Source organism: Plectropomus leopardus, chromosome 5 (genome assembly GCF_026936395.1).
Source record: "Plectropomus leopardus strain MGB_pleo_1.0 chromosome 5, ASM2693639v1, whole genome shotgun sequence".
NCBI lineage: Eukaryota > Metazoa > Chordata > Actinopteri > Perciformes > Serranidae > Plectropomus > Plectropomus leopardus.
Window position 1 is genome coordinate 31940592 of NC_142180.1, and position 26275 is coordinate 31966866.

At 39.1% G+C, this 26275-nt stretch overlaps 2 protein-coding genes across 3 annotated transcripts in view; one reads left to right on the top strand and one right to left on the bottom strand.

Annotated features, from left to right (window-relative positions):
• Window positions 1-4920: 4920 nt before the first annotated feature.
• LOC148189605 (high affinity immunoglobulin gamma Fc receptor I-like) lies at window positions 4921-15832 on the bottom strand. The gene is made up of 8 exons (XM_088077966.1): window positions 15624-15832; window positions 13137-13175; window positions 12739-13047; window positions 9739-10044; window positions 8087-8359; window positions 7940-7981; window positions 6537-6621; window positions 4921-6410 (listed from the first exon to the last, which is right to left on the bottom strand). The coding sequence occupies exons 1-8, from the start codon at window positions 15652-15654 to the stop codon at window positions 6248-6250; spliced, it is 1248 nt and encodes a 415-aa protein (XP_087934092.1). The 5' UTR covers window positions 15655-15832; the 3' UTR covers window positions 4921-6247.
• A 2443-nt stretch (window positions 15833-18275) lies between these two features.
• The window catches only part of LOC121939896 (capping protein, Arp2/3 and myosin-I linker protein 3-like), a 43229-nt gene continuing 35229 nt past the window's right edge, over window positions 18276-26275 (top strand). For both annotated transcript variants that reach the window (XM_042482824.2, XM_088077965.1), the window contains exons 1-2: window positions 18276-18415; window positions 23672-23766. In XM_042482824.2, coding sequence (XP_042338758.1) covers window positions 18358-18415; window positions 23672-23766 — 153 coding nt within the window. In that variant the 5' untranslated portion in view covers window positions 18276-18357. The remainder of the gene's footprint in view (window positions 18416-23671; window positions 23767-26275) is intronic.

The window sequence follows — 26275 nt, forward strand, 5'->3', positions numbered from 1 at the left end:
CCACAAAAATGACTACATTTAGAGAGGAGACAGACACGTTTGGAACTTCTGCATTCCAGTTGATGAAAGCGTGGATGTGAATGTTGTTTGGCAGTCACAGCAAGATACTGTGATTTGACTGTAAATGAAAAGCTGCCTCGAAAGACAAAATTGGAGGACTTTGCCAAAGTTTTTATGGAGCATTTTGGAGATTGGGATTGACATTATATTAATATAGAGCACTGATGAACAAGAACATTTAAAAAAGGTACATCATATCGAACACTTTGCCACTCCCTGGGCTGGAGACGTCACGGCCCCTTCTTTCCCTTCGGTGTACTCCTCTACACTGAGTGTCTCCTCTGCTGAAAACTGCAGTAATGCGTCTCCAAAAGCTCCGTGTGTTGTCACTGCACTTAAGTGTTTGGCATTAAAGGATGCATCTGCGTCTATCACCGGCAGGAAGACGAGTCCCAGGGAGGCTCGGAAACATGCTGCACATCACTTTGATGTCTTTGTCTTTGATCGCTTCAGGAGTGTCAAACAGGGAAGCCTCTCCACCAACCTTGTGTGTCAACAGGAGTTATTTCAGTTTTACCCATAAAACCCCGCTGGGCCACAGAGTGTGCCGTTCTTTTTCCATCTTCTTGCTCTTTGATTGCCAAAATGGCGTTCACCACTGAGGTTTTCCCAGCGCTTCAGCTTCCCAGGGGAATCGTCTGGAGTTCTGGGATGGTTTTCATCTCTTCTTTTAGACAAAACAAAGCTTGACTGATCTTTGAGCTTACAGCAATTCATACAAGTTATTCAACCTATCAACCTACTTAAGAACCTGACAACAAGTTATCTAACGCAGTTGATCAATTACTTTTTCAGTGGACATTGTAAATATGTATTAATATAATCCATCATTAAATCAACCATATTTAAATAAACAGTTAACATAAGGCAAAAATGGAAAAAAGTGGATGTTAGCAGTCATTTAGAAATAAAGAAAGAGAAATTAAGGGGGAGAGTTTGTTTTACCAACTGCCTGAAAAGGGTGCTTCTGTATTCCATAAAGCAAAGGTTTGTCACAGGTAGTCCTCAAATACTGTGTAAATGAAAAAAAGAAGAAGATAAATTAGAAAGTCGAAAAGTAAATTGGAAGCAAATAGGTAGTTAAAGTGCTGTTTTTGTCTTTAGACATAATTTGTATTCAAAACAGGAGGAAAAACACAAAATTGGTTAGTGTGCTTGTGTTCTTTGTCTTGTGGCAGCGCTCCTTTTTTTGTATTTCTGATTCTGATTTAGCAGCAGCAGGACTATATTAACGATATCATCTATATCATCCATTTCCAAACTCTCCAACAACTCTTGCAGTTGCCCACAATCCCAGTCTCATTTATTCAAACAGTCAAGCCAAAAACTAAGCACTGACCTCCAGCTGGAGCAAACTTTCTCATTTTAGAGATAAGCAGTACTCTAAAATATGCTTTGAGAACATTTCAGGTGAGAAATAAGCAATGCAGTAACAGAATCATGATTCATTTTTGATTAATGCTGACCAGTTTGACAGTTTGACTGCAGTTTATGAGCAGTGATTGACATGATTTACAGGTGTGTTTGAGACTCCTCGGCTTGGATTACTTATTTTCCTTGAGCCATGGTAGATTCCAAAAAATGGTAGGGGAGGAGCCTGATTTTTATCACAGACGATCTCTCTTATGTGGTTCTGTAGTGACACTTTCAGTAAATGCATCAAAAAGTTATTTTTTAATAAAGCTTACTAATTGTATCTTAATTACTTAAGGGAGACTCTACTGGCTTCTTCCCAAGGTTCCCCACAGGTGAACTACACCATCGTGGTGTATCTCCAAACACAGAGACAGAGACAGCGAAATCAACGGGAATATAAAGAAGAAAAACATTTGGTTCTGGCAAACGCTTGAACACGCTGCTTGACCTCTCAGACTTTCCTTTTTCAATATGTTGTTGCAACGTGTTCTCATTCCAGCTCATCACATGGTGCCGCTCTATCTTATGATGTTTTTTCGCTCCAGGATGAGGTTACCTTGATGTCAACAAATGCACATGGTGGGATTATGTTGCATGGTTCTTGTGTTTACGCAACACAAGCAAATGGCAATCAAAGTGGACCGTCAACCTGGATTGTTATTGGCACCAAAGTCACGGACAGTTTGGTTTAGGCAAAAGAGGCACATGGTAAGCTGTAGGGAAAAAAAAACCTCAAATCCATATGGGAAGCAAACTCAAGACTACTGCATGAAAGTCTGTTGTTTGTGGGACCCATCCAACTATAAGCACCCTGGCGCTCCTATAATCATGTTGTTACTGGCAGTGTTATTACCTGACACTGTCCTTCCACATTGCATGCAACTGGTCCCTTCCAGTCGCAAGTGACGTCTCCCATGTGCGTTGCATGTGGATGCAACTGGTGCCACCCAGCTGTCTGCTGGCATATAATAACAATGCCACCAGCTTTGTCGAGCTGCATTCTCATCTGACATCGTCCAGCCATGTTTTGGTTGGATGCTGAAAAGTTGCAAACAAACCCTGGATTTTCATGTGGAAGTCCGGTGTTCGCTTTCCTGTCTGAATGTGGGGTTTTTTTTCTACACCTCACCCTGTGCATCTTTTGTCTAATCCTAACCATCAGTGTCAGCATGTGGGTTTGTTGATAACCCGGTATTGGTTGCCAAGCGCTTTTGTCATCCTAACATAACCATGTTCTGCACAAACCCACCATGTATTTGTATTGACATCAAGGTAGTGGCATCTGAGATTGTAAACATCTGTCCCAAAAGGATACCTATCTATTGCTGCAAAGCAGCAATATGTGACAAATTGGGATGAATCTGTGTTTATCAATCAGGATAAGTCTGATCTCTGACTGATGATACTCTCTCCCACCCAAGGAAGAAAAGAAAACTTTTTGGACCAGATGTGAAGAAATAGAGAATGGCAGTTTTACCAAAATGTCATGTTTCCAATAACTTGATGATAATGCATTTAGTTATGATCAAACCAGCGTAGAAACTTTCATAAAAGTACATCAGCAGATTTCCTCTCTCTGAGCAGGAGAACAGAAGTCAGGTGAGATGAGAAAATCTCCAAATCTAGAATGACAAGGTTATCACAGCAGGTGCCTCTGCTGCTTCAGATGACTGACAGAGGAGGAAGGCTCTGGTAAACTTGTGCCTGTGTTTTTCCTCAGGGACTTTGTGGGAGAGTTATTTTTGACTTTTTTTAATCCCTTTCATTCGAGAAATGAAGTCTGAAAAAGAAGAGTGAGGTGAGAGGAAACATTTTTAGAATGACCCTGAACCAAAACAAATCAATTTGAAATGTGATGAAAAGAAGCTACAAGTAAAAAAATATCAACAAAATCAGCTTAGAATGATTTATCTCTTCCCTTTATCACTTGTAATGTCTGACTTGTGGTATTAAAAGATGTGTAACCGATACAGAAAATGCAAGACGTGACTAGACAAAATCGAAAGACTTGTATGTAGTGCAGTCCAGCACAAAAACCAAATACTTCAGTTCTTTTGTTTTGACCACTGACTTTCTTACATCTTTTGAAGTATTTCACTTTTACTGTATGTTCAAAGACTGCCTTTAGAAAAAAAAATTACATAATGTACATAATATCAGCTCCTCGTAAATTAAGTCAAATCTTGAAGATGGTGCATTCCAAATATTGTTAAAGTCAATTAAAGCTGTGTATTTTTCTTTTTTAAGGAAGGGACAACCTTCTTTTCGAAGAACAGTGAATGGCATAACACATTTACATGCAAAACATATAAAAACAGAATTGTTATGGAACTCAAAAAGTTTACTATTGCAAAACTGACATAGTTTTCAACTTGCCTTTGTACTTCGGCAACTTCAAATCCCTGAAATTCAGTCGTGGCTTTTTGGTTTTTGTGTACTACCTCTAGATTTTCAGTGACCCCATCTCGCCACCCCTATGAAAAATTTCTGGGGCACCACTGCTTTTCATAGTTGGTATCAACTGAACACAGTAGAGGGCTCTGCAGAGGTCAGTGGATAAAGTCTGTCCTCTGAAAAAAAAAGTATTTTAAGAAAACAGGTGTACAGGCAGAATTTCTAGCCTCTCTGCACAGCCTTGGACTTCATGCAGCAAGACAACAGAGTGCAGAGTTACTTGAGGGCAAACAAACAATCTACCCAAACAAGTTTTTCTTTTGCTTTCAAAGTCTTGGTGGGAAGTCTATTTTGGACCAAGTATGAATGTGAGTTTAAAAAAAAAAAAGTAAAAGCTGCATTAATGAACAAAGTGCTGAGCCAAAAACAAGTACTGTGGAAGTAACCTTTGCTCCTGTATTTCATTGCAGCAGAGTTCAAGCTTATATCAACGCTATAAAAACATTCCTTAAGCAAGTTAATTTTTCATAAGATTGAACTGACTGGGTTTCTTTAGTGATGTTTTTGCAGAGGGCAGCACATATTCCTTCAGCATGTCTTGTTATGCTGAAGGACTGCTGTATTACTTTTAATCTCCATCCTAACCAGAGCGCTGTCACCTCTCTGTGCCAGAACATATCTTTGGGAACTATGACCAAAATTCTCCTTTAACCCATCAGACATTCTCCTACATGATTTTGGCAGACTGACTTCGTCTGCAGTGACACTGGATGATTTTGTGTTAGTTCTTTGTTGTCTGTACTCTTTGACTTACACTGTTTATTATAAGAGTCTCTTCAGAAAAGTCCTTATAGATAAAGAAATGCACTCACTGAGACATTAACATGGTGAGATTTGTCTTTATCTCACATTTGCTGTTTACCATAATGTAAGCCCTCAAGGCAATAAAAAATGTAAATAAAAAGCTCAGTAGCGCTTTGAAATGAATTAAATAAAAACGAAAGATATCCAGCATGTGGTATGTATTTATTTTACAGTAATTTACTTCATTCAAATGACAAAAAGAAACGAATCATGCGGCACATCATACCATTATAATTATTCTGACAGATACATAATGGTTACTGATCTCCTACTATAATAAATGTCATCATTTAAATCCATAGCCTAAATTAGCATCTGTTGGATTATGAATTTATTCATCTGTCTTTCAGTTCTCAATTGACTATTATGTGCATGCAGAATATGTACAGAGTTGATATTTGACGTCCTGGCCCTGACTTTATTACTACGCCAAAATTAGACATTGGGGAGTGACTGTAGACATACACTGATACAATGAACTGAGACATAGACACATACCAGACCTCTTCTACATGAAAACAAGACACCCAGACTGAAAGAGACACAAAACAATGACAAACAAATCTCTAGTAATGTTTTTTGTTGTTTTGTAGTTGTTTCCTGTCTCTGTACTTGTTTATGTTTTTTTTAGTTGATTTGTGTCTCCTTTTGGTTGTTTTGCGTTTGTTTGTACATGTTTTGTATCATTTTGTAGTTGTATTGTGTCTCTTTGTACTAGTTTGTGTTACTTTATAGTTGTTTTCTTTGTGAGTGAGTGTAATCGTAAAGATCAGACAACAAAACAAAACACACAAAAATAATTGCTATTAAAAGGAAATAACTGAAGGAACGAACAATAAAACAAAAATAAGATAAGAAAAAAACAAATATGCTCTTTGGCACTGTAAACATTATAAAACAAATGAGTCATAGCTCGTAGTTAATGGCATGATTAGTTAATAGTACCTGAAACATTTTAGAAAAATTAATATAGTGGATGGATCATAAAAAAGTATGACAGGTCAGGTAACAATCTTCCTTCAATTTTTAAAGTATTCATTAACTTTTAACAAATATTTTTTTCAAGTAAGATTTTCATATAAAAATACTCAACCAATTAAAAAAAACATGATTTCAACATTATTTATCCCTCTTGAATCTTAAAGGTATGTCTTGTTTATATCCAAAAATGACGTGAAGTTTGTCTTTGTAAGGATAAATTTGTTCATCTCAAACCATTCAAATACTTGCACCAGTTGTGGATCAACATTTTGTAATAGTTTGTGATTGTGTGAAACGTATATGAAGATTTGTGTCATCATCAAACAAGTTTAAAACAAGTTTTACACACCACAGACTGGTCATTGACAGAATTTTAAAAAACGAAAAGAAAAAAAAAGCAGTGGACCAAGAATAGGTCCTTGTTGTGCCCCTTGAAGAAGCTTGGACCGTTTTGACGTGTGATCACCAAAAACTCCAAATTGTCCTGGCATTATCTCATAGGTTTCACTCCATTTAGTATTTTCCATGATCTTTAAGTGCCAGGATATAACTGTTTATCCAACAGGTTGGACATTTCTATCCAGGACAGGTCCCACTGCACTTCTGTCACGTCCTGCTTGGTCACCGGAAGCTCCAGTGCTGGTAAATCCCCTTTGGAAAAGGGCCAACAGCTATGTGTGCACAGCATCTGGTACCTTCATACCAATACAATAATTGTTCAACAGTCTGTTTGACTTGTGATTCATGCATGTTTAACATGCATACAGTAGAAAGTAATGAGTAAAAAGTGGGCTGTGTATTTAATCGATTCTGTAACTGACCTGTAGTGATGAACCAGCCAAACAGTTACAGGAATGAGGAGTAGAAGTACAATTACACATGAAACAAGGATCCATTTCCAGGAATCTGATGAAGACAACAAGTGATATTTGTTAAAATGTGTCAAACAGTAACAAAATTGAACCAGGAACTACATCACTTCTACACTCAACCCAATCGCCAGAAAATCATATCAGCATTGTATGTTTCTGCAAGCCATGCATATGTTACAATAGTATGTCATTATATTGGGGATACGTTAAAACTTTACATTTCAGCAGTGCTGTGGTTAACGTATGGCTAGGTTTAGTTTCAAAAACAACTTTGGCCTAAAATACCAACACTTTGTCTTCCCAAACTGTCACATATGGACACATACTGACTTCCTCTACATATTATGCTCTAGGTGTCCCTCTGCATCTGCTGTTAATGCTCTGGGATGCTACTTCAGACGCTGGGATGTCAACAAAAGCACATGGTGGGATTATGCTACAAAGTACCTGGTTATGTTAAGGCAACAAAAACACATGGCAATCAATGCTTGGACATCATCAAATGCACATAATGGCACCAATGGTTCGGTTTAGGCAAAAAGCAAACAATAAGGCGTAGAAAAAGGCATCACATTCAGATGGGAAGCACACACCAGACTCCAACATGAAAGTCGGAGGTTTGTTCGATCCATCCGCCCACTCCTCCCACACACCCTATTGACATTTTCACGTTCCTTATATTAGGTTGTTATGTGCAGCGTTTCGACCTGATGTTGTCCAGCAGCGTATCATGCTGGCACTGGCCTTCTGGTGGCATATAATAACGTCCAGGGGCATCAGCATCATATACCAAAAGCACTGGGGTATTTGACAAATTCGGAGTGAGACAAGCTGAAATACCTATGTTTGAGGGGAACAATCCCTTCTAGAAAAGTAGCAATGTCTCGTAAAAAACAGCTACTGTTTGTGGCACGATCCTAGCAGGGAAGACAGCAATATTTTGGTAAAAAAAACATTTGGTTTGTAGTTTGTTCTTCTCAAACAGTGGTCTGCAACTTGGCAAGCGTATCTTCTATGTGACGAAGCAATCCACCAAACCCAACACTACCTGATGACAAAGTCAGCTCATATACCACGACACACAATTAATAGAACACGTATACATTGCAAATGTAATGTATCTGTGGTTTGCAGAAACGAACTATGCCGACATTTTCTTGTGAAGACTGAGCTGCAAAGTGATTCATAGGATTAATAGATTCTTATTTTATAGTGCAGATTAATAAATGGTCATCAACTATTAAATTATTGTTAAAGAATATCAGAAAGTGGTAGTCTTTACGTGGTATTCAATACAAAACCAGCAGGTAAATGTATATAAAATAATACAATATGATACAGGATAATTTTACCACTGGTCGAAGCTGCTGTTCCATCTGTTGATGTGAAGTTGCCTAAAAGACAATAAAGGTCATCTTTTACTGATCCACTTTGACTGATATCACAGTTAGCAGAATGATGAATATTAACATCAAATGCAATAAATCCATACAGCTGACCTCGATCAGGCCTCACTGATAACCAGCTCTCTGGACTCTCCATTGTTCTGTCCTGGGACGCACACTTGTAGAAGCCTTCATCTTCCTGTGTCACATTCTCAATAGTCATCTTTATTAGTCTGTCTGAACTGGAGGAAGTGTTAGTGACTATTTCCGCTCCGTTTTTAAAGAAAGTTGTTTTTCTGTGATTGCCTGTCTGGTACTGACAATACAAGACCACTTTATCTCCCTCAAACACAGGGAAGGCAGGAGTCTTCGAGATGATGGTTCCATCTGTGGGACAAAGACAGTAGACATGGTTAACAGACAAATTACTTACAATAACTCCTTATTATCGTGTTTGTTTAAACACAGTCACACAAAACATTCAAACCCTCGGTTGATAAACTGTGGAGGAACACTGATGTTTTGCTTTCTTTTGTGGTTTTCCCCCAGTTTGTCCTTTGTCTTTAAAGCAACTACAAAAAAATAATCATCTTATGTTGATTTTGGCAGGCCATGTCAACAAAAGCAGTTGTATTTCCATGAACATCAACGCATCATGTCGCAAAGATCTTGATCTGTCTAGACACATGCATTTTTTCTAAGGAACAATTGAAATAAGGATGTAACATATTTCATAAAGGATGCATAGTGATGATGCACTTGTGGTTATGTAAGACTGATAACTGTAATTCGACATTGAATGACAGACCAAGGTTGACTCGTATTTTTGCCTGTGCTCTATTATTGTCTATTTTTGGCTTTTGTTTTTTTGTTCTCCAGCCTATTGTTTTCTGTTTTTCTTTGCTCATTTTGCCCAACACGTTCTCATCCCAGCTCTTCAAATGCCATCGCTTTGTCAATTGACCTTCATGTCTAAATATGACACGTTAAGTATTCTCTTACATCTATTGTTGATGTTCTTATTTCTTTTTAAAATACACTTCCGATTTCTCATGAAACATACAGTTTCTGCTTGTTACAGACATACGGTCTTACTAAATATACTTACAATACTGGCAAAAGGAGTTTACATTTCCTTGTGTAACAAAAGCATGTGGTTAGGTTTTGAAAAAATACATCACCGTTTTGGCTTAACATTCACATGGGAAGCAAACAGAGGGCTCTAAGGTGAAAGTTCTGGTTTTGTTGGACCATTTCACCTCCTCTCCTGCCGCCTTATAGGGTCTTTATAGCTCTTTAACGGTAACGGTAACTGCAGGTGGCTCGAAACGTATCAAAAGGTGGCTCTTTGTGTCAGTGTCTGATATGCTCACATCGCGGTATTTGATGAGTTAAGAGTGAAAACTGTCTGTCCAGCCCAAGTATCAGCCAAAATTTATTGTTAGAAATAAAATTCTGTAAAGAAAAATCTCCTTCTGCTTCCTTTTAATTGGCTTGTCTACTTTTTACTGTAAAGCTTTGCCTGAGAAAATGTAAACATATACTCTTCCTGTCTGTATGCCGTTAACAGTTTTGTCCGGTTTTGTGGGGAACCAGACCCAGAGACAAGCATTCAAAGAAATTACATAAAAATAGCTTTACTTTTTAATTACGATCTTGTTGGCTTATGCATAATAAAAACAGACATATGTAATAAATGAAACTGTTTCATAACCATTTTAAATCTCCTTGTAGCTGCTTTAACATCATTGTTTTACAAGACTCACAGCTTACTGTGATGTTGACTGCGTTGCTGCGGCCCTCGACGCCTTCGCACCAGTACAGCCCACTGTTCCCGCGGGCAGCAGTGAACACACACGTGTTAGACAGGTCTGCGCTGACAGCACCTCCTAATGGTGAACACCGGTCAGTGTAGAAGACTCTGTTCTTCACTTCACGGCCTGGAGGGAACTTCCTCAGCACCCAGCCTGAGGAGTTAGTCTGAGACTCGGGGCACTGCACAGAGAAACGCTCCCCTTTGAAGATCAGTCTGGTGTTGGGAGTCAGAGTCAGATGTGCGGAAGGAGGCAGCTCTGGAGAGAAGAGAAAGTGAGAATTAGACAATCAGAGATGCAGTTTTTAGATACAGTAGGATTTCATAAATGGTTCTATCTTGAAATTTTACTCATGAGCCTGATTACCATAATGCACTCTCAATTGTGAACGTCTGGCTGCAGACTCACGGGTCAGATGGGACCATAATCAATACAGTTATTAATCTTTGTAAAGATATGTCACAATTATCACACAACAGCATAAGTTTATATTACCACAATATCTGTCCCTACTGCAACAACGTGCAATAATGAGAAATGAAGAGCATTCTGTACTTTGCCACTCAGCAGTAACACTGGAGGAGCAGAGATGGCTGAAGCCGAAATTGTACAGTGTGTACTGAGATATCAGATGTTGTGCAGTGCTGCTTGACCTGTTTCATTGGAAAAGAATGAATTGCACCTTTCACCTGAAAGTCTACTTTTTCTTACAATTTACATCTTAAAAAGTAAGAGTTATTCATCTGTTTTAAAATTAAGCAAATGTATCAAATTCAGACATTTTTGTAGCTATGCTATTGCAGCACGATTCTGGCTGTTTAAATGTCAGTCTGTTGGGCAGTTTCCACTTCGGTCCACACTCAAATATTTCAACAACTAAAAGATGCATTACCCTAAAAGTTTCTACATATATTCATGGTCTCTAGAGGATAAGTCCTTCTGACTTTGTTGATCCCCTGACTTTTCCTGTAGTGCCACCATGAAGTCCAATGTTTAGGATGTATGATCATTTGTTGGCAGAAATTGAATATAATATTCATAACTATGTTGTCATTAAGTTTTAAATTACCAGACAATGAGAACTGTTGTGCTTTCACCATGTTGTTTTACAGTGGCCAAGAACACTGTTTGTGTTTCCTAGGATAGCAATGGTCTGACTAACCTGTCTCTGATTGGCTAACCTGATATTCTTGACCTAACCAATCTCACTCCTCAAGCCTAAACTTATCCAGTCCAACCAATGAAGGCAACGAGTGGACAATCACAGGGGAGAGTTGGGCAAGTTATTCCATTTTAAGTAATGCCAAGTAGCGCCCAGAACAGACAAACCAAACATTGGGCGAGTTTCCATTACAGATTTGCGCAAAACTTGAGCAATGTTTTCGAAATATCAATAAAACACAATTGCAAGATAACAGTGTGTCCTTTAAGTGATGTCATGTGACTTCTCCTCTCACAATAACATTCCAATAAGCATGGCGATGGATGTTCACAACCTTACCAGATTTATTTCTATTGCAGCCACCGCACTAGACGTCATAATTTTAAATCGGTGACGAACTCTTGTTATGCTAACAATAATGGAAAAGCAAGCTCCGTGTTAGAAAACCCACACTGTTAATGTGTTGTTGACTTGCTTATTGAATTGTCATTCACTACTAGTTTGTTTCTCTGTAAGTTGTCTTATGTCCCATGCTCTTGAACGCACCACGGTTGTTCTGACGCTATTGAATGCACCATACCTGTGTTTGAAATGCGGTGCCTGAAGATTAGTTTCTTTCCTAATACAACGGGGATAGATGGTATTTTCCTTTGCCTTTACCGTCATTCACTTGTACCCTGCCGGTTTATGGCTGTGTGTAAATGCCAGAAGGTGAGTCTAATGACATTATACTGTAGAAGTTGGATGCTAACATTGTGTTAATGTGTATTCGTTTAGCTGTGCATATAAGCTAATGTTATCTTATGCTGGTGCGTGGTCAAAGCTAATAAGCTAATTCATGCTGTCTGTATGCCTTGTGTGAGGTGATTTGTTTAAGTTATATGATCCATATGTTATACTTGAGTAATGCATAGTCATTTGTTACCCTAGTTATCTTATTATGTTGCGTATTATGTATGGTGTTTGCTATACTGTTATTTTGTATCGCTATTACAGACCACAGCCAAATAAATCAACCTTAGACAGGACATCTGTATGTTCTTTAATGGGAACACCACTCTTCTACTAAGCCTTGCCACCAGTTAAATTTCCGGAGAGCCCTCTCTCCTTTTTACCCCTTATGCATGAGGGATTTCTGGGAGGTGATAGTTTTCACAAAGGACTTGTGGAATCAAAACTTCCAGACCACCTGTTGTGGCGACTCTTTGGCCTATATAAACAAATAAAGAAGTGTTTCCATTGCAGTTTTGCAGAATATGTCTTTTTCGAATCACCTGAATTACTACTTCATGGGATCGTAAAAACTTTTTTGCGATAAATGTAAAAGTTTATTCAAAATTGATGTCATTCCATAAGGTGTATTTTAAATTAGCGATTACAATTTGCACAAATTGAGGGTTAATGAAAACCCACCTACTGTCTGTCGATAGGGCAGTTTGCATTTTTGGCATTTTGCATTTTACAGACTTGATATATGCGAGAAGTTTCAGTTCTGCAACCTCACTGCTAGATGCCACTAAATCCTGCTTACTGAACCTTTAAGTTAAATGCCTCAACAACTATTGGATGGGTTACCACGACATCTAGTACAGACATTCACATTCCTTTAAGGGTGAATTATGATGACGTTATTATGATATCTTCATATCAAAATTAGTTTGTAGCTACAGATATCTGTCGCTGCATTAGAGGTCATTACTGGACTACACAACCCTTACACTCTTGTGTGTTATTGTGTGCACACAGATGAAACCTGATGCCTCGCTGCAGAGGTTGTAGCTGCTGCTCACCTGACACACTGAGTGCGGCCGGCTCGCTGAGGAGCACCACAGAGGTGGTGTTGCTCTCCCGCCGTTCGACTTGGCACTGGTAGCTGCCTGCGTCCTCCCTCGTTACCGCAGTGATGGAGTAGCTGTCACCTGAGACCAGGTGCCTGGGGTTTGGGGTCGAAGCAGGAGCAGTGTGTGGTGTGTGCTTTAACCAGCGGTAGCTCCACGCAAAACTGGAGTTTGACTCCACTGAGCACTGCAGCAACACACACTCACCGAGGTGGATGTTTGACCCCGGGGGCCACACAGACACAATGACCTTCAGAGTCTCTGCAGGAGGACAAAAACTCCATTATGCTGTTTTTCGTGGCAAATATACTGTTAACTGTGTGAGTGACTGGTGCATACTGTGTCTGTACCTTTAGAAGTTGCAACTTGGAAAAGAAATGCAGCCACACCTAAAAACCAAAAAAGTTAATTCCACACAAATGCATTTAACACACACAGACAAATCTCCATATGTCCTCATTTACTGCCACAGCATGTTCCTGCCACAGCGGTGGCATTTTGGGTACAGTATGTTTAGTCTACAGTCTGCTTTGCCAATCAGGAGTAAAATGTATTAACACGAACGCCACAGGCGGCTCAGATGGTTTGTTCCCACATGGCAGCACATCAAATAGTCAGTTATGGTCCACTGCGGATTATATAACCAAGACAATGTTAAGTAAAATTTCCAAAATGTTCACTTCTACAGGCAGATTTAATACATCTAACACCAGTAAACTTGTGTCTGTAAGACAAAACAACAATCACTAATTCTGCTGAGACGTTGCAACGAAGACACAAGACATCCGAGCCACATTCCTTACACACACACACACACACACACACACACACACACACACACACACACACACAGTCACAGTGCTGCCACACAGTGTGACAGAGAAGAGAGCTTCCCATTCCTTAATGAGACTGTTTAGACGGTATTCATCCCCATGAGACCATAAGGAATGTACACACATTTGCTGTATTTTCCTGTTAGACACCCATACCACACACACACACACACACACACACACACACACAAACACACAAACACATATAGAGTAGTGTGACAACTACAGTCATACAGAACATAACTCATGGCTGAAGGATGGAATAGCCAACACAACGATTTTGCAGCGCTGTCCAAATCATTTCCATTAGCCCCATACAGATTCTGGCTGGTGCACATCATTTTAATTAAACACTGTCTGAAACTGCCAGCTGCCGGCTAACAGCCCTGTAAAATTTATAACCCTGCATAACCTACTGATATACTGATATCTGCATCAAATACGAGAGTACAGCTTTGGGTCTACATGAGCACTGCTCTGACAGCTGTATGCAGACGTTTTCTGTTTTTTCCATTGGTGGATTTTTCTTTAAACTAATGGAAACATACAGATTTAAAAAAAAAAAAATCCTTAATACTGTGAACCTTTGCAACCTTCCCCCAGAAAGTATTCTTGTACATTCCTGCCTAACTATTTTATTTTAAAAGCAGCTATATCGTACATATTTTTAAATAGTATTTTTATTATATATTTATGTATGGTATTTTATTGGAACATAAAAAATAAAGAAGTAGAAAATGAAAAGTGTTTTTCTTGTAAAATAAATATGCTTGCAGGACCCCAAACATACAAGCGTAACGACAAAATATTGTCTCTGTATAGAAAATAGTAATACTACTAGTAATTGTAGTGTGTATGAGTATTTAGAATATATGTACTGTTGGGAAGGTTACTTTTTAAATGTAAAAGTAACAGATTAATAGTTAACTTGTTAAATATGTAATAAGTAATATAACTATTTTAATTAGTTCATCAAAGTAAAGTAACAGATTACATTTAGTTACTGTTTGATAACTTTTCTAACAAATCTCTTAAATTGGGAAATAAAGCTGAAAAATGTCTTAAAGTGACTATGCCAGAATAAGGCATACTTTGGAAACAGGGAAAATATACAAAGCAACCAAATTAATGTTGTATTCTACACATAAACTCTTTCACTGAAAATAATTTATTCAAATGTAACCCTCTTGTGATCCCCAACATTTTGATTAGTAAGTGTAACCTTAATTAATTACAGTTACATTTATTTTGTAAATTAACATGACTAGTTACAGCCCAACACTGCATAGGCCTATGGAAACATACATGCAGTGATAATAGGGGCAATAAAAAAGTGTAAACAAAAAAAGTATAATAAGAATAATTAATGCAATAGATAAATAAATATTTATTGTTGTTTTTAAAAGGGCATTGGGAGAATTAGTCAGGTGGGAAGGTTTGTAAGAAAATTAAAATAATCTTTAAAGAAATTCCATATATAAACAAATTACATTTCAAGCTACCTCTAACTGAAAATCATATCTTTAACTTAAAAAAACACTAAAATATCTATGCCACAGGGAAACAGATGGAGCCTTATTAGATTTTCATAGAAGTAAAATAAACCGTGTTGCCAAAAAAGAGGAAAAGGCTAATACGTCTAACTGTGAAAAATTGAATTGTAAAGAATGAACAGATGTCCCTATAATGGGGGAAATATTAATATCAATTCCCAGAGCTTTCGTCAAGATCATAAAATATTTCCTCAGGATGTTTGTAGTCTGAGGAAAAAAGTAAAACATATTGCAAAGGTTAAAAGAGGAAATCTTTTTCCATTTTATGTGTCTTGTTTATGCACCAAACACCAGAGTAAATACCTTGTTTGGTAACAAACTAGAGTCTGATTCTGTGATATTTCTTGTGGGAAGACTTTCCCAGTAAAGCCCAGTCTGAATGTAGACATTCACTGGTTTAAAAGGAGGCAGGTGTGTGTCAGGCTGTCGGATTTATTTCTGTGATACTCACCCAGCAGTGAGGAGACGAGGATAGGCTTCATTCTGTCAAATTTCCGTGTGATTTCTGAATATAGAAAAAAAAAGAGGAAGAGACAATAATTTGGATTTTAAGATTTCCAACACTTAAATGATGTATGTTTAAAACATCCGCTGTTAGTTTTTCCAAAGCCTTTCTTTTATTTACGAAGCAATAAGACAGAGAATAATGGTCTCTCTCAGGAGGAGTTTCGACTGTCTGTCACAGCAAACCACAGGCAGAGATGGTCATCTTGGTGGAGACATTTCCTTCCTCTGTCAGGCAGTTAACAGGCGGAGCCATCAGACAGCAGATTGCAGGCGGAGAGGTAAAGATCCCAAACCACAATACAACCAATTTACTATCAACAAGCAGTTTTTTATAGTTTCTTTGTAACATCTCTGCCTCTGTGATGTCAGTGTAGTCACCATTCATTATCGGACCTACCAAACCTCCTGGAGATGTGAAAGTATATTTTTCATGTTCATTTTATCTTTAGTCTTTAATTGCATTGTTGATGTTTTGTACACCATGCCAATGTTGAAATCAATTTCTGCTTTTCACCATTTTATTTGTTCATATCTTCTTCTTGAGGTTGTTGGTTGTTTTCTGTAATTCCTTGTTTGCTCTATATTATACTACTTTTTCTTTCCAGTACTCGCTGATGTCGATGCTTGCTTCTCTCTTTGGGGAGCATTTCATTTTATTCAGTTTAATCCAATCACTTAGAATCAGATAAGGTTTTTGGTAAATTAAATGAGGGGAATAATAACCCCCGGTCAATTATTATTTTTTTTTAACCACACCAGCAGCATGTCTCTCATGTCTCTCTGTCTCTCAGACTGTCCACCACTTTAGTTCAGACTAAAATCTAAACAACTACTGAATCTATTGCCATGGCATTATAAAAAGTTAACAGAGGATGAATCCTAAAGGGTTTGGAGATCCCTTATTTTTCCCTTTAGCGCCACCAGCAGGTCAAAGTTTCCACTTATCCTGTGAAATATATCAACATCTGCTGTATTGACTGGGACAAATTGTGCAGATATTCATGGTTCCCAGATGATGCATTACATGATGTATCCTGTTAACTTTGTCAAATTCTTGACAATGAGGTTGACTCGTGGTTCTGACTGAAAACTACCGAATTGTCATGAAGTGTTGCAGCCTACACACATTCATATACACCTCAGGATGAATTGTTAAAACTGGTGATCCAACGTTTTTCTACCGCCACCCACATGCCAAACCATAGACTGCTGTCTACTCGGTGCCCAAAACTAAGCTCATGAACATGGTAAACATTGCACCTGCTTAAAGGAGCAGTGTGTTGGATTTAGTGGCATCTAGCGATGAGGTTGCAAATTACAACAAACTGAATACCCCTTGACTAACTCCGTGTGTAGATTTACCACAGTGGTCTTCAGGCAGTGTTTGATAAACAGTAATGAGTTTACTTTTCCCAATAGCGAGTGTTGTAACAAATCACCGATAACATTTCAGTAATAATACAACAGTTAACCCTGAAACAAATAACTCATTAAAATTTAATTTTGTTGTCTACCCCTTATTAATTTGAAATCCAACAATCAAACACATCCCTGAATTCACGTTTGAAATTGTTGCACATCCATGTCTCAAAGCAGCGAACCAGCTTGGAAAATGGAAATGCTTACATTCAGTAACTGGAAATACTTTGACTTTGTGAAGAGGAAAGATGATGTTGTTGTTCCAGGTGGCGGTAAGACTCTTTCCACTGCGAAAAACATGACCTCAAACCTCCTAAAACACCAACGACAACCAACAGCAGAACGACTTTATGCTCATCTAAATACACCCCAAACGAGAAATCTCTGCGACTGCAGAGGGTGAATGTATACACTGTCTGTAGTCTACAAGCCACAAATAACAAATTAAGCTTATTTCTCTACAACTGACTCTCCCTGATCCTTCTTGGGCAGCCATTGGACTTAATGACCCAATTGTGGCTGAGACACCATTGATTTGGCTGAGTTTCGGCTCCATGGGGCCATATGTGAGCCAGCTTTAGTCTGATTACTTTTGCTGAATCTGGCTCAGATTTAACTGTTACAGACATGGGCCTGCTCAATAAAGCTTTATGAAATATGAAATAGAAGTCCTTTGAATAAATATAAGTGTTCCTCTGAAAAAAAATCCTTACAAAATATGCACCTTGAAACATTATTGCAACTTGTAGATAACTTTAGCTAATGTTTTGGGAACTTTCGCTGCCAGCTGGGTTATCAAGCATCGCTCATTATAATATTTTTTGAAATAATAATAATGATAATCATAAAAATAATAATAATAGCAGTGGTTTAGAGAATTATCATCAGTCTATGTTTATGTTGCTGCTTGAACTTTTTGCAGCCGAACCACGGTATATTTCTAACTTGTGTGCTCTGTGCAGGTAATCACAGCTGCCTCATTATCCCTTCGTGTACCCCGCCTCCTTCTCATCATCCCACCCTCCACCTCCCTGCTCCTCCCTCCACCTCCCGTCGCTCCCTCATCCAGCCTTCCAGCATCCACAGGGTTTCTTCCAGGAAGCGCGTCGGGCAGTCGGATGCTCTGCTGGAATGCCTGGGAGAGAGACCATTCTTTTTGTCCATTTCTGAGCGAGAGAGAGAGCCAGTGGGGAGGAGGTGGAGGAGAGGAGGAGGAGGAGGAGAAGGAGGAGGGGTGGCGATAGGAGAGAGGAACAGACATGGCTTCTAAAGAGATCACTGCCTCTGGTTTCGTAAGTGTGAGCAAGGATATCACAGGTGGGTAAAGACAGCCGCTCGGTTATTTTTGCTCCGTGTTGTGTCTTGTTGCGGGTGATCACCGCGGTCACCCCCCGGCGTGTCTGCGTTCAGGCTCGGGATGCTTTTCCTCCGCGCGTCTGGCGGAGGCTGCGACCGAACAGACGCATTGGATGATAGTCAGGAGCTACACCTTTACATATCGTCCTGAAGCTTTCCGGGGCGTCTGTTTTTTCTCCTCAGAGCATGTGAATCAGTTAATGTGCACATGAATTATTTACAGTTGCAGGGAAATATACCTTGCTGTAAATCTGCCCCTCGGGGAGGATCAGGTAGTCTAATAAAAACCCCAGCCTTAGGCCAGAGAGGAAAAGGGGCGTTGTGGAAATAATGGTGTGTACTCGAGAGTCTGAGAGCGTTTTGTTCTGCACAACAAACCTGTTTAGAGCATGCTTTTCCCTCTTTTAAACCCTAACCCATGACTATTTTATCTTTGTTTTCCTGCTGCCTAACCAGCTCGAGCGCTACAGTGATTGCGCGCGTGCGTGTGTGCGTGCGAAAGTGAACTGATAAAGGCAGATGTTCACTGTATCTTGTGCCAGCAGAAATGCATAAGCTAGACAAACCCGAGACAGAATGCACAAATATTTATTCCTTTTTCTCTCAAACAGCAACAGCTTACACATGTCAAAGTCACAGCACAGCCTTCAAGTGAATACGAGCGCGACGCACGCGCGCAAAAACACGCGCGCACTCCACACATGCTCAGGGTAGCAGGGACTATGCTGCTGCGTTAATTACTCCTAATGGCTCTATTAGGCGCACTGTGATGATTAATCCAGAGGAATCCCTGCCTCCTCATTCAGTCACCTGCCGAGCGGCTGCACCGCCTCCTCCTGCCATGCCTGCACCGACTGACTGACAGGAGGAGCACCGGGGCCACCGTGGCCCTGGTGGCCTGCAGGCCTGCACAAGGTCACCTGAATGAGACTTTAGATCTATTCTCTGGATGGACTATGATTATTGTGCAATGTTGTATCAGTGTCTCATAAATACTGTATTCATAGATGTAGTGGTGATCGGCATGCAGCGGTGCCAGTTTGTTTTTAGAAATGCATTTCTAAAGGTTTTGTAGCTCAAAGTGTGCACAGACAATCTTTTAATATCCCAACAAGTATTCCTATCCTTTACTAAAGTAAAAGTAGCAATACTACCATAAAAAATGTTTTAAAAGTCAAAAACTTAAAGGTCCAGTGTGCAGGATTTGGGGGAATATATTGGAAGAAATATAATACAAAGGTTGGGTTTTTTGTGTGTATATTCAACTGAAAATAAGAATTGTTGTGTTTTTCCTTTTTATAGAGAAGACCAAATCTGATGTCACCATTTCTCGAATTAATACAAAACTAGGGGGCAATGTCATTAAACAGAAATGTATGCTGTCGCAGACAAAAAGAAGGAGTACGGATTTATTTGCAGAAATGGAATACAATGTTCACGATTAGATTTTCATTAGTTTATACTTACCCGAAACTGAGAATCACTGCGTTTTTGCTACCTTAGAATGAGACTTATATCTACATAGGGAGCAGGTCCTCGTCCATGGAGCTCACCATGTTGCACCAACATGTTTCTAGTGTAGCGCAGAAAGGACAAACCAAACACTGGCTCCAGACAGGGACATTCGTGTTTTTGTGTCAGCTGTTGTAGTAAGCGGTCCCACTGTGACAAGAAGTCATCACAGACAAGCTGGCAGCATTGGAAAAATATTGATTTGTTATGTGAACCTGCTTTGTTCAGTGTTTTTACGGGTTTAAATCCCAGTGTCCAGTTGTCTTTGGGAGGAAGAGACCAGCTCCAGCTCCCAGTAAAAATGTTTGGTTCTTAAGTTATTAGAGTAAAACGGTGAGCACGCCTTAGCAGGTGCGGGGCTAACAGCCTGTCTACGACATGTCAAACCAAGCTGTAGAAACGCTGATTTTTAACTCAAAACCACTTTATTTGATGTTTTTATGGGTTGAAATCAGCTGGTTCATTACTTTTGGAGAGGAAGAGACCTCTGTGATTACTCCAGCTCCTGGTTAAAATCTGCATAATGAACACTGCAGTAATTCTAACCGGGAGTTCATGCTTGGCACATAGGTGAAGTTTCAGCTGGTTACAATCTCTGCACGGCTATATGCCACTAATTCGCACACACTGTTTTGTTTAGTAAAAGTACGAAAGTGTTATCAGCTAAATAAATCTAAACTGTCAAAAAAGCAAAAATGTTATAGCTGTCAGTATCAGCATATTATTGGATTATAATGTGATTTACCTGTTTTTATTAACTGATCATCATCTATAAAATAACTTATGCTGACAGACATTAACAGTTCAATGTTAAATATGAGACTTTTGTGCACTCTAAGGCTGCACAAAGAGAGAAAAACGTGCTTTACTATCTGGTGTGACTGTATCAACTCTGCTGACAAATCCCAGCGACCTGGCATTAGTATTGATTTTCTCATAAACCCATCAGTCGGGATGCTGTGCAGCCACAGTAATGGAGAGGCTGAATCATGCAATTCCTGCCAGCAACTGTATGTTTCTGTGATAGTGTGTTGGTGCCGTGTGTTCCCACCCTGGAAGCGAGACACTTCTTCTGGCGCGACAGGCAGGTTGTGTGCCTGTATACGAGTCAGGGGGTCACAGCGCTGACAGTGATGCTGTTTGACAGGAACAGTTCTCAGTGAATCATAAACACTGATGCTCCGATGTGTCATGTTGCTCTTGTAAGGGAAAAAAAGACACTGAAGCATATTGTGAACCATTTTGATGATGCCTCAGCTTGGTGATTGCTTCGGGCCGAGCTCACTGAGCAATGCAGACGAAAATTATTGTATCCAAGTGATTAATCTATTCAATCCAGACTACTTCCCCACTAAATGTCAGTCTTTTTGCTTCAGTACATGCAAATTGAGTCGTTTTGCATGGAAGAGGTTCGTAACTTCTTTCAGATCATCAGTACAGACTCTACTTTGGATTATTTCATCATCTGAAATGCCACGACAGGTTTGTTCAAATGACAAGCCTGACGTATCCCCCAGTTATTAGATGAAGACATGATTTCCAGCCTGTCCACCCAAAGGTCAAAGTGATTTAGTGCTCATTTTAATTTGGACTAATTTGATTTGATCTTATCTTAAATGGCCGTAGTGGTGTTATAGATGTCTAAGAATATTTTTGAAACATTTTTATGCTTTTATTAGAAATTTGACTTTGATGAAATGACAGGAAATTAGGCGGAAGAGAGATGAGAAAGGATATGCACAGAGATACCTGGTCTAACCAGGGGCAAGGCAGAGAAAATATTGATGTACTTGAGTATCACAATATTATGTTTTTTGTGTCTCGAACACCGATGAGCAGCGATTCTCAAAAGCACTTTAGATTTTTAATAATACTTAACATGCAAAGATTTGTTGCAGTGTTTTTTGTGTTGTGTTTAAAAGTTCTGTATGCAACATTTAAAGCATTAATATAGCAAACCATGATTTGCTATGTAAAGATATAGTGAAGTAATGATGTCTTGAGCAAAAATTAAATCACGCTCCCTCTGTGTGTGCTGTAATCTGAGCTTCTCTGTGGTTTGTTCTGGTAAGCCAGTGCTGCTGCACGTGCATGTTAGTGCATGTGTGTATCCCACTGGCTAGCTCATTAACTGTGCTTTTGTGTGCATATGGCACTTACCACTGATATCTGGAGGGTATTGTCATGGAAGTGTAGCGCTCACCCTCTGGTTCCCCCCTGTTTAACACTGTTAACATTGTTCAGCACTGTTAATGGAGTTAGCACCGTTAACTGCTAGCCGCTGGCTCAGGCACTTCTATGATATAAACCATGTCCATAAAACTCATATGCTTTTAATTTTTTGCAAAGAGGCCTTTTAAACCCCAAATCACAAGAGTGTCAGGCCTGTAATCTATCTTCAGCCATACAAATACAGATCATATTGCCCTGATTGTATAAAAAAGTAAACTTTTTTTCAAACTAATGTTATGTAAATGATTATGTTTTACTTATCCTATGACGGTTTTCTCAAAATTATGTAAAGATAATTGCAATATATTACCTTGCTAACAGTATCACAATATTTGGTCGAACATAAACGAACAAACCTTATTTAACAATTCTTTATAGTGTCTGGTCTGGTATGTAACGGGTCAGCCTGTCTAACATGCAAGGGCTCATGAATCCCTAGTGTGTTGTAATGTAGCAAAGGCAATTAATGAAAAAGTTAGAAATTGGACTTGAGTAAAGATTTCTGTCAGCCCTGGTCAGTGCTACATTTATGTGCTCATCAGATTGTAGTTCTTTCAACTTTGGTGTGTTCAAGAACTTTAAACTGTGATGTGAAAACAACACTGACAGTACAAAAATATGTTTTTTAGCCTACCTACGTACAAGTGGGAAAGTGATTTGGTGCATTAAATAAATGTTTTATCTTTATTCATGTAAACTATACACTATATTTTGAAAAAAAAACTTGAAGGGTGCAAAAGGTTTAATATATACCATATATTAACTCAAAGATCTGGTCTGCCCATCACTATTACAATATACTGGCGTATAACCCTTGTATCATTCATGATATGTATCACATTGATACATTCTTGCCAGTACACAGCTGTAGTTAATGGTCAGTACTTCAAGCCCTCGAGCACTGGGCTGTCCCTGTTTAACAATGTTTACCATAAAATATGTGTACTTATCACATAAGTATCAACTATCTTCCAAAGTGTTTTTTTTTTTTTTTGTGGTTTTCTTTACCTAGAGGGCAATTATGATAATATATGAAAATCAACTTGCGGAGGCAGTAGACAGATAGTATACAGTAAACATATCCCTTTTTATTTCTGTCAAAATAATGCTATTGTTGTATGGTAATGCAGTTTGGACTTTTCAAACCAATCTAAAGTCATGCACATGCAACATTAATGTGACTTTGAGAAAACAAATGCGGACATCATTTTCACAGTGATAAATTACCTGCCTCAAGTTTTCAGTATCTTGCAGGTTCATTTTTTACACCGGGCAGAAATGACTGAAACTAGTGTCTATGGACTGTAGAAAAGCAAAATAAATTTAAAAGACTACAGCATGCTTTGAAAAATGGTTAGTAGTGATGTGTTTTTTATTAAAAGCTGTGAAATGTGCAAAAATGCTGGTTCAAGAGAACAAGTGTCTTGTTTGTGAGTACTTTTCAAAATTATGTGTTGTGTTTCTCATCCACAGAAAGCATCAGGAAGATTATTGATAAGTCATCTATCAAGTTTGTTCACGGCATTAAGCTCGACACCAAAAATGGCAAAACAGAGGACAGAATTCTGGTAAGTTGCTGCTTCCTTCAGTCTGTTCGTACGAGTTTTGTTTTAATGGGCCTCTGTGTTACAACCAGCACCAGGTTGCTGATGTAGAAGATCATCCGAATCCTGCAACATAAGCAGTCCGATGCGTACACCATGTATGTACAGTATCTTTGATGTTAACTCCCACCGCAGTGTTAATGGATCTCTGCCATAGTGTTGACGTCCATGACAACGGAGGCAAAGGCCCTCCATGATTTAACGGTTTGAGCGAGCGTCATTTACTGACTGCATTATGACTGCTCTTCTGTGGCTGCTGTTGGTGGCTTGGCAGGATGAATATTGGATAGACAGTATCTGAGGGAGCGGCTGTGGATTCCTCTGGGTCTGCTCCGGAGGCAGTGGGGGGGCTGAGCAGCTCACAGCCTTTGATTCTGGGGTGCTTTCATCAGAGAATATGGGACAGAGATGTGAAATCTCTATTTGAGCGAGTGGATAAAATCTGGGGCAATCAGCTCTTACATTATGGACCAGACCGGACCCGGGAAGAAATACTGTTTTTTGCAGAATGCGGTGAACACATACATGGATGAAAGCACACACACAGGCATATATACAGTACATATATACAGCACAGAGCAGCTATTATTGATCGAGTGCTCCTTAAAGTGCAGCAACTAAACTGCACTGTAAAATCTGACGAGGTGATTTTACTGAAAGGTGCATTACGTAAGTTCCAGCGACCCAGTCTAACCGAATAGGGGGCAGTATTTCACCCTTTAAATGTTGCTCTGCTACTGTGTTCATACAACTGCAATTTATGGTCACCAGTCATAAATAAAGGCAACTCATGACTGACAGCAGAGCAAGAATACAGCACCTTTTAAAAAATCTAGGAAACGGATTGCCTTAAAAATGTAAGTAAATTGGTAATTTATACTCACTTTGTGTCTAATTGTTAAGTTTACCTAAATTTTAGTTATAGTTACTGAATTGTATGAAATTGTTGCAACTTAAAAATAGCAAGCTTGTTAAAATCAATGTTTTTTTAACTTTTAGCCACTTCAGTAAACCAAGTGTATTGCTGCCTCTTGAAAGTCAGAGGCTCAAATCATCAGTCAGAGACCCTCAGTCGACTAAGACTCCTTCAAGTGGAGCACTCATTTTTTCCTTTGTGGTGTACCTCGGGGGATGTTTTGGTCCCCAGATATTGCTGTGGAGTGAGTGCTCTTGACTTTCATGCTACTCTCTACGCAGCTGCAGACATGCAGTCTGCAGAACAGAGGGAGAGAGTGAGACCGCGCAGTAAGGTGAATATGTGGTTAATTTACAGCTCACAGCAACTGAATGCAACACAGTCTCTGGCTTTTGTTTGATATTAGGAGTCTGCAAAAAATGTTATTGCGCATTTGCCATCGTTTGCGTCGTTAGCTTGTGCATTATATTACATGAATATGCTGTCACACTGAACAGCCCACGCAGGCCATTGAAACTTTAAAACTGTGTATTGAAAAACCTCGAATATTTGTACTGAGCAGCCAAATCCGATTCAACTAGTATAACTCTGAGTTAGGTGCATCCCTGGTTTACTGTGCTATAAATCTCTATTCTTCTGGTTGCAAACTAGTCAATCATATTTTTATTTTTGTAAACGTGTTAACAGCACAGAACCCTAACCCTAACCCTAAACCCTAACCCTAACCCTAACCCTCACAGATCTCCTAACTTCATCATTGGCAAAATCACCTTCTTCATGATCATGTTAAGTCAGACTTACTTGGTTTACTTAAGCTGCTAACGCTTACAAAGACTTGATGTCATTTTTAAGTTGCAGCAACTTCACAAAATGAAGTGAACACAGCAAAATTTGAACTGAACTGAACACTTTGATATGAAATAAACATTTATTATATAATATATTATTTATATTTTCAAAGAAATCAATTTCCAGTATAATTTTGAGTAAGATCAACTTGTAAGATTTTACAGTGCACGTCTGCATAAGTGAGATCAATTACAATTGCCAGTCAGAGTAGGTTTAACACAGTCTGGAAGATCGCTGCCCTTCCTGCAATCGAAGCGTCGCCTCAGCAGAGCTTCCACTCAATGGATGCTTTAATGATTCGTCGTGTGGCAAGCATGGTTAGGAGACTTTCTGCATGTACAGCCTTTGATATCCGCACACTTTGATATCTCTATCTGCCAGAAACATCTTTCCAATAATCTCATTCCAATCCATGTCTCATTTACTGCTTCCTCTTAAAAGCCGAACTGGAAAGATTTCCTGATCCTGCTGTCCACAAGACAGAAAAATAGATTGGAGTTTGATCAAACGCACTAGCTTTTTTTTTCGGTGGAGGGGCGGCTTAAACGTGTCAAGATTTTGAATCGAAGATTCTTTAAGTTAGGATCTGTCAGTGCAGGTTAGGTGAATTATGTTGATTTCTCGCCGAGGCCTCACCTAAAGTGTCAAACAAGAGAAGATTAAAATATCTGTCCTGTCGCAGACCTCCTACATAATTACACACTACAA